General features: G+C 40.2%; 1 protein-coding gene across 1 annotated transcript in view; it reads left to right on the plus strand.

Moving 5' to 3' along the window:
• The window catches only part of ARMH4 (armadillo like helical domain containing 4), a 130,806-nt gene extending 120,874 nt beyond the window's left edge, over positions 1–9,932 (plus strand). The window contains 3 exon segments of the mRNA XM_007466051.1: positions 2,449–2,480; positions 9,486–9,620; positions 9,864–9,932. Coding sequence (XP_007466113.1) covers positions 2,449–2,480; positions 9,486–9,620; positions 9,864–9,932 — 236 coding nt within the window.
• Positions 9,933–15,025: the final 5,093 nt, after the last annotated feature.

Below are 15,025 nucleotides of genomic sequence, written 5' to 3' on the forward strand. Positions count from 1 at the left end.
CATCGAATGTGCTCTTTCAGATTACCTGTGCACATATGCACATCCCATGCTAATATGCCTTCCCTCCCCCAGTGAAGAATGACTGCCTTAAGAATCACCCAAAGCAGGACTTGGAAATTTACTTTAAGCACCTAAGATCTGGACAGATTGTCAATGAGATCTGGCTCGATAAGGCTTAAGTTAAAATGTTTCTCTTGGCAATGAATTTTCTACAGTTGGAAAGCCTATCAGTGCCTCAGACCTTGGCGCCATCTGTACCTCCTTTCCCTCTTCTCCAAGCTACCCCTGGGCTGCCGTCGACAGGTAGTCAGCCGGCCCCTGCTCACCTTCTCCATGATGTCCTCACACCAGCATTCCTGCTCCCACCTCTCTTTTGCTTTGCTCTTTACGTAATATCCAGCTGATTCCCTGATTCCGGATATCTTGCTTCCGAGCTTGGCGTTCTGCTGTGTGCCCCAGTAATTGGCTCTCCTGCTCTGTCCCTCACTCTCTCAGTCCCTCTGTTGCTGCTTGTCATCCATGTCTCATAGACCTGATGTCCTAACCTTTTCTCACTGGAATTAGGTCCTCATATCTTCTGCTGATACAGTGTTGAGTACAATGACTGGCCAACACATTGTGCATTGTAAATATTGTTGAATGAATGAATGAGTTGGAAGCATTCTCTTGCTTGACTTTAACTTTATATCTTGGGCTTAGTTGAGCCATGTTAACACAATTCTCATATTTCACGTGTCTTTCTTTTCCCCTTCCTATCCCATATTTCGTATTTTGGTTTTCTACACTAAGTTCTGTACTAGACACTTTGCACATGTTATTTCTAATCTTCACAGCCATCTTGTAAGACAAGTATTACCATCTTCATTTCACATATGAGGAAACTGAGCATCCAAGAGGTTTGCTAATTTCTCCAAAGTCACTCAGTGAATCAGTGGTTGACCTCACTTCTCCATGGAACCACTCCCAGAATTACTGATCCATGGCTTAGTTCTTGAGGTGCCTGCACTTTCTTACTTTGCCCTTCCCTTGACTCTTATTTTATTCTGATTGAGCACCACCGTCTTTGCCTGAATCCCAGTTGAGACAGAAGGAGCAATGAGGGGAGGACAAATCTGAGATTTGTCCTCCAAGGTCTTGACATGAGAGATTGAGGCTGGGGACTGAAGGAGATAGAAGAGCCAAAGGTATCTCCACATCTTCAACCTGAGAGAGCAGAACAGCAGTGGTATCGCCAAAAGAAATGGGTAATTGGGAAGCCTTATTCCTGTTGGTTGTTAATCAGATGGTGGTTGGAGTTCCAGTGGCTCTTTCCTCCCTGGTTAACCCTGGCAATGCTATTAGTTTTTCTGAGTCTCAGTTTCCTCTTCTTTCCCCTGAGCATTATCTTACCTGACTCTCATATTTGTCATTGGTTTGCCTATCAAATGATGCAGTACATACGAACATGCTTTGTAAGGGGTAAGGCCGTTCACACATTAGCTGTCGTCACTGTTGTCAGATATGTTATTACTAAAGTCAGATAGTGAATGGAGACACCAGCTTCTTGAGTAAAATATGTCTATGCCTGGGGTCAACAGGCTGTGACCAGATCTGGCCTGCTGCCTATTCTTATACGGCCCATTGGAATGTTTTCCAATTTTTTGTTTGGTTGAAAAAAATCAAAAGAAAAATATTTGTGACATAAAAAAATCACATGAAATTCAAATGTTGGTGTCCATACATAAAGTGTATTGGAACAGAGCCAAACCCACTTACTTATGTGCTACTGTCTATGGCTGCTTTCTCAGTGCAACAGCAGAGTCGAGTAGTTGTGACAGAGATTGTACAGCCAGCAGAGCCTAAAATATTGACTACTTTTAGTAAGAGCTGAGTAGCCCTGGCCCGCCCAGTGCACATTCCTACCTTTGCTCTCTGACACTGATTCAAGTGCAGAATTCCCACTGAGCTTAAAAACTGAGAAAGATGAGAAATAAAGGTAAGGAGAAAAATGTGAATTCCCTGGCGGTCCACTGGTTAGGACTCTGCGCTTTCACTGCCAAGGGCCCAGGGGGGTCAAAAAAAAAAAATTAAAAAAAAAAAAAAGGAGAAAATGTCAGGTTAGAAGTAAACTTGATATTCTGTTTTCCTCTCTCTTCTCCCAGACCTCCCCCAAAATAATAGAAAATACATTTAGCAAACAAAAATATTCTCTGTTCCTTTAATGATATGTGAGGGATATGTTTGTGCTCTTTTTTTTTTGTATTTTTAAATGAATGAGAATAAAAATAAGACTATTGCTGTCATTATGTTAATACTGTTGACCCATTCACTGTATTTCATACAATAATACCTTCACTGTGTCAAATTAACTTAATACATGAAATATAAGTAAGTTACCAAATGAATTTAACACAATGAACTATAAGTAAAAAGATGGCTATTTACATTTTCTTTTCTTATTTTCTGTAGTGAGAAGCTGGATGGAAAAACTAAAAGACAAGGTAAGAGAAGTATTTTCTTCCTTTGGATTTATCTTAGAGGGCATGGCTTTGTCAAGTAAAAGATCTAGAGAGTAATGAAGCTTTATTTCATTATTCTGATTATGGCAATCTATGCAAAGATACAGGGCCACTTCCAGGTGCCCAGCAAGAAAGGAGGTCTTCCCTTTAAGGTCTGTATAATACAAGGGATGCCTTATTCTTTGGAGTGCCATTCATACTTATGGAATATAATTCCTGGTATGTACAACTGAGTAACACCATTTACATATCAAGGTGGAGTTCCTTTTAGGGAATTGCAGGAGTGTAATCCCATTCTAGTGCGCATTTCATGTCCCAATGCAAGGATCTTTTAAACCTGACCTTCCTATATGAGGAAGAAATACCGTGGATTTTGGAAGGCGTTGATTTTTGTGACCCAAGGACATAAATTGATGGACTTGATTTAAGAATAAAACTTTGTAATGGAAAGGGCATCCTTAAACCATAGTGGGAGGTGGGATTAAAAACACCTAACACCTAAGCACTCTCCTTAGGCCCACTTTTATGTAGTCTATCATAGTGCCACTGCTGAGTGATGAGCTGACCTATCTGGAATGGCCAACTATAGAGAAATATTTTCCTCTCTTGTATTAATTCTGCCATCAACGTTTGTGACTGACAATATTAACTTCCTTCCAGGTTTATATTTTTTATTTTCTTTTAATTTTCAACACTCTCTAAGGTTTCATTTTTGGTACCTTGTAATTTCAAACTGGAACTACTCATAAAAATATTGGTGGAATTCTGAACTCCTTGCTGTAGTCTGTGTCAGATCCAATTACTATAAGCCAGCTCAGATTTCACTGGGGGTTTAGTTAAATGGAAATCGTTTCAACTGCCAGATAGGAGTTACTTCCAATTCGCCTGTCTTAGAATATACATCTGTTGATGGTATCTCATATCTTTTTTTATTATTTGAGGTCAATTTCCCCCATATTTGAATGGTTAATATTTATTTTGCTACAGTTTAATGTTAAAGGATAAAAGAAAACATTCAGCTGCAATTAAAATTGTATAATTATGTTAATTCTTCTCACTATTATTTTTCTGCTTCTCAGTAAAATTTAGCCTATATAGTTCTTGAGAATGAGATTAGTTTATGTTCATATATATTAAAAGTGACGTTGAAGAACTTTAAACCTGTTGACATCAGTGGAGGCCATTTTGGTATCTGTAATGGGTCCAGTTGTCTAAGGGAGGTGTAATCAGAGGACTGAGCAAGATTTGGGGTAAGAGAAGCACAAAAGTTTAGAACTGAATATATTTACATTCATAGTCCTTCTTGTTATTTTTCAGGGGAAAATATAATGCAATGAAAAGTAAACAGGCTCTGGTAGTTTAATCTAGGAGTCCGTATATCATTGTTTCTATAGAAAATATCCTTCTGAATTACAAAAATGGACAAAAAATAAACTTAAGAAAACAAATGTTGGCATGTAGCCTGTTTTGAAGTTGGCTGTTGCAAAGTTTCTTACCTGTATGTATATATAGCTTCACCACTCCATTTAGAAATCTGTGTAGCTTTGGAGAAAGGCTGTATTTTCTCTTCGTCTGGACCATTCCTTCTTTTTTTTTGCAGTACGCGGGCCTCTCACTGTTGTGGCCTCTCCTGTTGTGGAGCACAGGCTCCGGACGTGCAGGCTCAGCGGCCATGGCTCACGGGCCCAGCCGCTCCGCGGCAGGTGGGATCTTGCCAGACCGGGGCACGAACCCGTGTCCCCTGCATCAGCAGGCAGACTCTCAACCACTGCGCCACCAGGGAAGCCCTGACCATTCCTTCTTGTCTCAAAGGCCTGGCACCCTCTCCCTGCTCCATTTCACCAAGAGAAATAATTTTATGTATGGCCTCAGTTTTCTGGACTATTGTGAAGTTTTTCCAGCCCTCTTTTCGTTTTATTCTGTAGTATTTTTTCAGTTATGTCTTAGTTTTAAAAAATTGGAAGAAAAATAGTTGAAACTCCCACCAGGTTGACTTGCTTTATGCCTTGTCTTCATTTTTTTTTAAATTTAACCATTTAAAAAATTGTAGTTAATTTATAATGTTGTATTAGTTTCAGGTATACAGCAAAGTGATTCAGTTATACATATATATAGATCTCTATTCTTTTTCAGATTCTTTTCCCATATAGGTTATTACAGAATGCTGAGTAGAGTTCCTTTTGCTAAACAGTAGGTTCTTGTCGATTATCTATTTTATATATAGTAGTGTGTATATGTTAATCCCAAACTCCTAATTTATCCTTCCCCCTCCCCCCACTACCTCCTTTGGTAACTATAAATTTGTTTTCTATGTCTGTGAGTCTATTTCTGTTTTGTAAATAAGTTCATTTGTATCATTATTTTTTAGATTCCACATATAAGTTATATCATATGTTATTCGTCTTTCTCTGACTTATTTCACTTAATATGATAATCTCTAGGTCCATCCATGTTGCTGTACTTGCCTTCATATTTTGAGTTTTTCTTGGAGGGACTCAGTCTAATCAGTCCCCTCCCTCTGGGAGTGAAATATTATACACTTACTTGATACATACAATCATATGTGTACACACACACACACACACACACACACACACACACATAATATATATATGTATACATATCTTTCTCTCTCTCCCTCCTTCCTTTCTCTTCCCCTCTTCCCCCTCTCCCTCTTTCTCTTCATATGTCTAGCTAGCTAGCGATCGTCTATAAAAGTCTCGTGAGTCATTATCTTCAGAAACTATTTGAGAGCAAAACTATTGCCGTTTTGTTGAAAGTCATCGAGTCCCTTAGAACTGAAAGCTAAACTACATATTTAACTGGCTCTTTAGTCAACCCAGAACATCTTCTCAGTTTAGCTTCATTTAATTGGTCCTGATATTGGTTTCCCTGTTAATTAGCTGGACTCTAGAAAGGGTGGTAGGTGTTCTAAAAAGTTCTGAATTATTCTCTTTGTTTAGTCTTCCTGTATTAATTAGGATTAAGATCAGCTATGAGTGACAGAAAACCCCCCAGTGACAATGGCTTAACCAAGAGACAACTTTCTTTGTCTCTCATTTGTGAATCTGGTGGTAGCAATCAGGGGTTAGTGAGGAGCAACATTGAAGGCTCAGGCTCCTTCTGTTTGATGCTCCATGATTTGTGACCTTTATTCTCAAGGTCATCTCGTGGTCCTGGATGGCAATTAGGTCTATACTCTAGCCAGAAGGAAGGAAGAAAAAGGGAGGCTAAGATATCCCTCCCCCTTTAAAAGGGAAGATAAAGACACTCTGCCATTCTTAAAGGGGGGGTGGGTAAAGGCTCTGCTCCCTCCTTGAAGAGCATGCTCTGGAAGTTGAACGTGTCACTAATGTATCGTCTCCTTAGTGAGGCTTATCACATGGTCACATCCAGCTGCATAGAAGGCAGGGAGAATTAATCGTTATTCTGTGCCCAGCCCAGATGGAAGGTTCTATTGCTCTAGAAGAAGGGGCGAATGGCTATCGAGAGACAGTCCTTATACTCATTCCATCATTAACCTTCTTTCTGTTTAAATGTCCAAGTTAGTGATGTTTGTTTGACAAATCCTTACCTGGCTACCTATTGATGTAGTTTTTCAACATCTATATTGTTTCTCAAAATTGAAGATGCATCAAAATTTTAGTTGTATAATACAGGCCAGCCCTGTTGTTATATCACCAAGATCGTTCTATTTCTTCTAGCTTCAGGAAATAATCCAGAAAATGGATGTTACAGCCTATACTCCATAACAGCGATTCTCATGTATAGTCTGCACCAGTAGCATTGCATCACCTGGGAGCTTGTTAGAAATACAAAATCTCCGGTCCCTCACTAGACCTACTGAATCAGAAACCCGGGGAAAGGGATCCAACAATCTGTGTTTTGACAAGTCTTGATGGTGATTCTGATGCATGTTCAAGTTTGAGAACCACTGTTGAATAGACGTCATAAGGGTACTGAATTCAGCAGACTTTAGGCAGTACAGTGTATCATACGGGTTTCTTATCGTTTTCTTGAAAACCAGTGTTTCTGAACAAATACAGTATCCTGAGAAGGAAGGATACCTTTCTCATAAATATAAGACAAAACAAACAAACCCAAACCAACCAAACAAAAAAAAACCCCAGCTATATCTAGTAAATTTTATCTTAACAATCCATTTTTAAATTTTCAAACTGTTTATTTGGAAATAATTTCAAATTTACAGAAAAGATACAAGAATAAGGATAGTACAAAGAATACCCCTGTTTCTTTTCTCCAGACGCACTTATTCTTCCCACGTTACCCCATTTCTATCTCTGCTCCTTTTTTTCTGAGCCATTTGAGGAAAGCCGCATACATCATGGTCCTTTTACACCAAATACTTCAGTGTGTATTTCCTATGAATAGGAATATTCTGTTAGCAAACCATAACACAGTTATCAGCTTGAGTACATTTAACATTGATATCATACTTTTATCTGTTCTGGCACCTGGATTTCAGTCTTTTGGTTAACAGACCCAAAATCTCCTTTATAAATTCATTTTTCTCCTCCGTTACAGGATCTAGTCTAGGGTCATGTAACACATTTAGTTGTCAGGATTCTTTAGTTTTCTTTAATGTGGACCATTTGCATAACCATCTTTTGTCTTTCATGACTCTGATATTTTTTTTAAGAATACAGTGCTTTAAAAAAATAGAATATTCAGTTTAGGTTTATTGGACGTTGCCTCATGATTAGATTCAGGTTATGCATTCTCGGTTGGAATATGCACAGATGCAGTTGTGTTCTTCTCGGCAAGTTACGTGTGGAGGGATGTGCACGTCCAATAATTCTGAACAGAGAAAAGGTGCTAGGCAGAATTTATAACTTAATATGCACATGTCTTATTTGTTTTCATTTCTACAGGAAACAAGTCATGGGCATTTCTAAAAACAGAGCTTACTTTCAATTAGTCAGTTTTGTATGAGGGATGGTTAAATTATATTTGAAGAGGGTAGGTTGCTTTATTCCCATCTTGTAATTTACTTGTAATTTCAAAGCACAGGCAGATCACACACACACACAGGAGGGAATAAAGAGAGGAGAGAGATTAATTGAATTTTTGTGAAGTCTACATGATTTAAAGCTCTAGAAACGAGAAGCCTCAATGTGTAAATAAGAAACATGCAAAAAGTGACACATTTTGTAATATTCATATTTTTGGTGTGGGGTTGAGTTACATAGTGTGAGGAGACCCACTCAGAGGTTGATCAAGTTGAGCTTCCAAAAGTTCAAATATCATCCTTTGAATGTACAGCTCTGTAAAATCTAATCTACTGTGCTTAAAATTATCATACATCAACATATATGTATATTTCCATGCACTGGGAATGGTGATGTAAAAAGAAATTCATAGTTCTGATGAGAGCAATGGAAAATTACAGACTTTTATAAGCCTTTCGTAGATCTAGAAGAAGGTTTGGGTTTCTGTAAAGCATATTAATTTGTTGGAGAATGACTGAGCTTTGTTTCTTGGGGAAAAAACACTTAGTATGCTGAGGAACAATGCTATGTTCTCAAATTAATGGAAAGAATTCCACATTCTGCTCTAACTCAAGATTCTGGAAAACAAAACCAGTGAACAAGCTGGCTGTGTACAAGAGGATGCTGCAGTTTTGTAAGGTCTTCTCCCTTTGATTAATTCTAGAAATGTTGGGAAAGCATCATAGCCTGCTTACTTTGGCACTTGTTAGAAAACTTTTATTTTTTGTCCTCTGTTTGGGCCTCATTCTGAAAGATACTGGAAATAGTTTTTGCTATATTAAAATTTTTAGAAATAGTCAAATAAGTGAACAGACTCATGGTTTTTCCCCCATAAAATAATGTCTATCAAAAGTACTTATTACAGCACTTTTAAAATTGTTAATTGTTTATGGTTTTTTTCTGGGTAGGCTTCTAGGAGGGGCCATCGTGGAAGGTAAACCAGTGTCGTGTTCCTCTATGAAAGGCTCTGGTTATTCATCCACCTCTATCCCTCAGGTGTCTTACTGGCCGAGATGCAGGAAGCACCCTTAGGGTGATGGCCTTACCTTGAACTTGGGTTGGTCCTGAGCTACTTACTCAAGCCCAGGGATGTGTGGAGATCACGCTGCTCTCTTAGGAGTGAAGTATCCATAGTAACACCTTGGGGATGTTGGAGACCCACATGCGTTTGAAACCTCCAGGCTCCTTTGGAAGTACCAGTGTTGTTAGCAGTGATCTTTGTGCCCCTCTCTGCCACTTTCTTTCTTTGGGGCTGGGGACACTCAGAATTCCCTCCCAACCTTCAACTTTGGCCTTGTCCACTGGGCAGATATTTTCTTTCATATAAACGAATCCATCCACATTATGTGCAACTCTCTCCTCATCCTTGTCTTTTTTGCCTGGGCTCCAACACCTAACATACTTCCTCTTTCCTTTGCAGGTCCTTCTCTTCCCTGCTGTCTCCAGAAACTCGCACTTTTCACTCCCATACAAGCACATTCCTTTTTCCTTTCTTACTGTGACGCAGCTAAGATTGTGAGAGAGGGACTACCAAAGTCAAGGCCCTCCTTCTGCCCTCACAATATTCCATTGGGCACTTCAACTCCCCCTGGAGCTTGACTCAGGCTGCTATTTCCAATTTATAGCATTTTAATAGTCCTGGCATTCTCAGAGGCTTACTTCATCCATCTTTAATACAAATTATATTTCTGTCACCAAAACCTGGTGTTGACAAATATGCATAAGCAAGTGGCTGGAGGTGCCACTAGGTCTGGCTGAGTTATTCAGTACTTCTACATATTTGAAATATCCAAAAATGGTCACATCTCTCTCTCTGTTGCCTTCTCTCTAAAAAGTAACTTTATTCCAGGCGCTATTTTATAACAAAGCAGAAAGGAGATTTCAAAGTGTCTAAAAACCTGCTGCCCTCCAGCAGAACTGAGAAACCCAGGGCAGCAGTCTGTTTAGCATCCTAATGTGTGTTTCTTTTCCTGTGCAGGCTGGCTATATGTCTGGGATGCTGGTGCCCGTGGGGGTTGGGATAGCTGGAGCCTTGTTCATCTTGGGAGCCCTCTACAGCATTAAGGTTATGAATCGCCGAAGGAGAAATGGCTTCAAAAGGCATAAAAGAAAGGTATGGAATCAACAACAGCAAAACCTAATCAGCTTCCGAACATTCTTCTCTTTTCTAATTTGCTTAATAAAGCGCATGGGGCTTAATGATGCATGAATGGTACTGATGTGCCCAGTGGTTCTGCTTAGCTGCTGCAGCTGCTGCCTCGGCTTGGTTTGTTCACGTGTCTTTTAAAGGGGGCCTGTTCCTCAGCTTTGCTCTGCGGCAGAAGTAGTTTAATGCTTTCCTGTTTTCTTTCCCCAGCAGAGAGAATTCAACAGCATGCAAGATCGAGTAATGCTCTTAGCTGACAGCTCTGAAGATGAATTTTGAATTGGACTGGAGTTTAATTGGAAGAGTCAACGATCTTATTATTTTATTTTTTATTTGGGGGCGAAAAAAAGAGAACAACATTCTGCCATGCTGGGGCTGTCAGGCCATCAGTTTCATCATCTGCTGGGTAGTAGATTTTTCATGTACTGAGCAGAAAAGGCATGCTCTATATGAACTGTAATATGCAGTATTTGTTTTTATTCTGTAGTGAATTTTCCACAACCATGGGCTACAACTCGTAAATATGCAGCATACATGTTTTTCAGTAGGAGTTGCTAGGTTAGGTAAATATTTTGTATTTTTCGACATTGTCTTGTCCTAGGTTTGGATTACGTGCGCTGAAGTATAACAAGTATTGCTGCCAAGGCACACTTGACTCTGAAATAGAAATCTTAACAAAGAAGAACTTGTGATGACTGCTCTACCTACTTGAATCCCTAGGCTTGTGGGCCATGGCACATACTACATTTGCATCAAAACTAACAGCAACTCAGAGTGAAATCTGAGTATTGCTGCCAAGGCACACTTGACTCTGAAATAGAAATCTTAACAAAGAAGAACTTGTGATGACTGCTCTACCTACTTGAATCCCTAGGCTTGTGGGCCATGGCACATACTACATTTGCATCAAAACTAACAGCAACTCAGAGTGAAATCTTTTTCATCAAGAAGACCTCTCAGCACATTAGGATATATATAGATTTGTTTGTACCTTACATTATGTACTTGTCTCCTGGTTTTTATTATTTTTCCCCTTCCCTTTTATTCTTATTCTTGGCAAAGAAAAAATGCACTAGAAATAATGCATTAAATTGACTCTCGGTCTTAATGTAAGCTTGATTTCTTAAATAGTGTAAGTGAGTCCAAAAGACCTATCAATAGATTCTTACATGTTTATCATTAAGAGATGTCCTTTTTGTGTATCATTCTCTTTGTCAAGAAGAAATGAGGAAGAAATCAAGAGGAAAAGGAGGATAGATAAGCTCCCAGAGCATTTATCTCTGCCATTTGGCTCTGTGCTTGTGTGGCTACCATTCTGAATTATTCAAAATGTTGCTTTTCTGCATCTGTGGTCTTGGCCATGCAATGATTGGGCTGCCATTGGTCCTCATTTGGCTTTATTAGAAAAACACATTCTGTGGTAGGAGCAGACTCGGGGGCTAGAGTCCTGGCACGTGACGGAACTTATGAAAAACCAGCCTGTCTCAGGGCATCTCACTTTGGGCGAAGCTGGACTGTGTTAGATCATTTCTCATTTCCCTAGGAATGTAATTCCTTGCCCTGTCTCTTGCATCTAGGTATTTGGGACTTTCAGGAAGTAGAGTTTTTGGGTAAAGACTTGGCTCGTTTGCGTGGAAGAATAAAGGTTTACTAATAATACTGTCCATGGTGCTTTACACTGTGGAGAGCTTGTTCCCATTTATTGGAACCTGCTCTGCTGTGTTCAAGGCAAGCTGCACAGTTATTTCTGATAGCCACTGTGTGATGTAGGAGGTATGGTGTTTTTTTTTTGTTTTTTTTTTTGCGGTACGCAGGCCTCTCACTGTTGTGGCCTCTCCCGTTGCGGAGCACAGGCTCCGGACGCGCAGGCTCAGCGGCCATGGCTCACGGGCCCAGCCGCTCTGCGGCATGTGGGATCTTCCCGGACCGGGGCACGAACTCGTGTCCCCTAGGATCGGCAGGCGGACTCTCAACCACTACGCCACCAGAGAAGCCCAGGAGGTATGTTTTTATTCTCCCATTTGACTGAAGACAGAGCTGAAGCAGAGGAGTGAAATGATTATCCAAAATTATACCCAGGAAGAATGAGGACTAGAACCCATGGACTCAAAACCACACACCCCTATCTTCAGCTCAATGCCCTTTCCACATACTTTGGAGGAACCAATAACGTTTCAGAGTCTTTCTTTAAAACCACGGTTCTAAGGAAATAGCTTCTTGGTCCAGGAACATGTCATACAAGTTTCTGTCTTTGGTAAATGAACGATGTCTTACTAATTTCTCTCTTATGCACACAAATTATTTTCCTCTCCCACATCAGCTGTTTCCTTATAATCACATAAATTTAAGTGTCACTTCTAGGGAACTAGTAGAGAACTCTTTCTTGAATTCATTGTTGAAGGATAGCTGGCTTACAGGAATGTTTTCATCAAGTAATTTTAATTCTTTTTGCCAAGAGATATAAGCAAATGGGTGGAATTGATCAAGAGAAATGAAAAGCTCTGTACAGTCAAATAGACATTAGCAATCGACACACAAGCTCAGAGTCAGCTTTCAAAAATAGAACTCAGAATCATGACTCTCCAGAAATTTGTAATTTCATGAGTAGAGACATCCTGATACTGCATAGGGTACGTTTGCTCTTTCCAAGAGCAGCCCATTGCTGTAAGTGTTTCTAAGGTTAGGAGGAGGTGAGCACAATGTAGCATTACTGCCTTTGTGTTCTTGACAAGCTGTTTGAAGGGAAAACACAATAGGCCGCTTCATGCAGTATCATGTGGATGATACTCATGGCCACGAACACCTCGGGCTACTCTTAGTCTGTAGTTTTAACTAGACCACGGTTAATAGGTTGAGCCTTCAAACTATAGTATAATAAAGTCACCGATGACAGACATACAGTCAACTCTATTCTAACAACTAACCTTAAATATTTAAGCTGGCGGTGCTGATAGCTGCAGCTTCAATTGCTAACACCTTCCGCTCTGAACTGAACTGATCCCATCAGAACGGCAGGTGTCCCACTGCAGGGGCAGGGTCTGTGTCTTATTCTCAGTGGGGTGGGCAGTATTTCCCAAACTCTGTGGCCCCAAAGCATTGCCTGGGATACTTGTTAAGCATACATATTCCAGCCCCCTTCTCAGACCCACAGAATCAGAATCTCCAGGGCAGGAGCTTGGGATTCTCCTGTCAAGGCAAGTTTGAGAACACGGCTAGGAGAGCTCTATGCAGAGAACAGCTTTTCCTTATTTAGGGAGACAGGGAGAGCAGGCCCCTGGGGAGAGACCCTTTTCCTAGTCAGCTATCCAATCCATCACAGCTGCCATAGTGGAGAAAGGAAAACAAGAGGAAAGAGAAAACGGCAGAAGCTTCTAGAGAAAGGTTGGAGTGCTGGGACAGCTAGAGAAGGGTTCCTCCTGCGCCCCTGATGTCTTTCTCTAATCAGAAGACAGTACCTTTTAAGCCTCTTCAGTTTTTCCTCTCCTGTAAGTTGCTTCTTTCAGTAGCCGCTGGCTTAATTTATATGCAATATTTGGAGTTAATTAGTATCCCAGGGAAACAGATTTCCTTAGCAGTGCTTTAGCCTTGGCTTCAGCTCATAAACTGCCTCAGATGCAGTCTTGCAGAAACATTTTCTTAAAGTACCTGTATCTCTTACACGGGTCAAAAATGTGGGGAAAATTTTTAAAGCACAGTTTTAGAACATATTGAAAGTCGTTTTAGCACGGTCAATCAAAGCTGTTTCTTTTTTTAAAAAAATTTTTTTGTTGTGGTAAAAGTCACATAATATAAAACATGCTATTTTAACCCTATTTAACTGTACAGTTCAGTGGCACTAAGTACATTCACGTTGTTGTGCAGCTCTCACCATCATCTATCTCCCGAATTTTTCACCTTCCTAAACTGAAACTCTGGTTATTTCATTATTTATTTTTTAAAAAAAGGCTAAGACTTCAAAGTCAAAATGTCATAGGGAGACGCCGGGTGCTTCTCTCCATGAAGATACCTTCTTCACGTGGAGCCCAAATGAAAGCCTTTAGTGAGGTCACATCCACGAGTTGGGGGAGAAGCATCAAATCATCCACAGGCATCGTGATTTCTGTGGATATAAATAATAATGTTTCTACCAGATGCCAAAAAGCAGCTTTTGGGAACAGGATATATTATTTGGCACAAGGTTTCAGCTGCGTGGCCTTTTGGCAAGATAGGCTTTGTTCTGACTACAAGGAAATCTGAAAAGGTAGGTTTAAAACTGAAGGAAACAAATCTCAGGAGTTCCCCGGGGGTCCAGTGGTTAGGACTCTGTTCTTCCACTGCTGGGGGCATGGGTTTTATCCCTAGATGGGGACCTAAGATCCCATAAGCTGTGTGGCACGGCCAAAAGAAAGAAACCAAACCACTCTGCTTTTTAGGGTATGTGAAGGTACAGTTACAAGTGAATAACTATGGGCAGAAGAAGATGGAAGAAAAATCATAATACAAAGCAGATATAAACATGGCACAAAACATTGGAAAGTGCTAGAGGAGGCTGAAGTTCTGAATGCACCGTTGCTTGGGAAAATGATAAAGACAAGTGAGGAAGAGAATGCAAATGAGGGGAAGGGGAAGGGGCCGTAAATCTACATGAATCTATAGATCTCCATCCTCTCTATGCCCTAGGGAGAGCGGACATGGATGGGAGGGAATTGAAATCCAAGTTCAGCGAGATGAAAGGAGCTTGGTTACTTTAAATAAGCTTAAGCTCAGTTAAGTATCTTTCTTAATTATGCAAAGTTTGAATGACTGAATATGAATTTCTAGGAATGGGAAATAATTTGAAAACAAAATAATAGTGTTGACTTTTACTAAAAGCCCCTTATTTGTACACTTAGCACCTCCCATAACATACATACCTCTTTTGGGGAGGCAGCCATTAGACTGATAAGCTGGGGGTGGACCGAGGAGAGACATCTAATTATTTGCTTTGATAATTATCAACTTTGGCAGTCAGCATAGCTGGAGACATAATTCTGTGGCTTAAATTCTACATGCAGAAAGAATCATCGGCATTTATTGTGTAAGCCACTGTTAGCTGTATAAATGCATTGGCATTATCCTGTTTTGGGTATCTAACTCCCTATTAATTAGCTCAACTTTCTGTTATGTGTATGTAGGATAAGAGAGGAAGGGAGGAAGGAAAAAAGAAGAAAGGAAGGAAGAAAGAAATTTCCCCCAGTCAACAGCAGCAAAAGAACAAAGAAACAAATCACATACTCCTTTGTTCTACTTTGCTTAAAAACACACATGAAATATCGGGGTTAAAAACCTCTCAAATAGGGCTTCCCTGGTGGCGCAGTGGTTGGGAGTCCGCCTGCCGATGCAGGGGACACGGG

Source organism: Lipotes vexillifer, unplaced genomic scaffold, assembly GCF_000442215.2.
Source record: "Lipotes vexillifer unplaced genomic scaffold, Lipotes_vexillifer_v1.1 scaffold25, whole genome shotgun sequence".
Classification (NCBI taxonomy): Eukaryota; Metazoa; Chordata; class Mammalia; order Artiodactyla; family Lipotidae; genus Lipotes; species Lipotes vexillifer.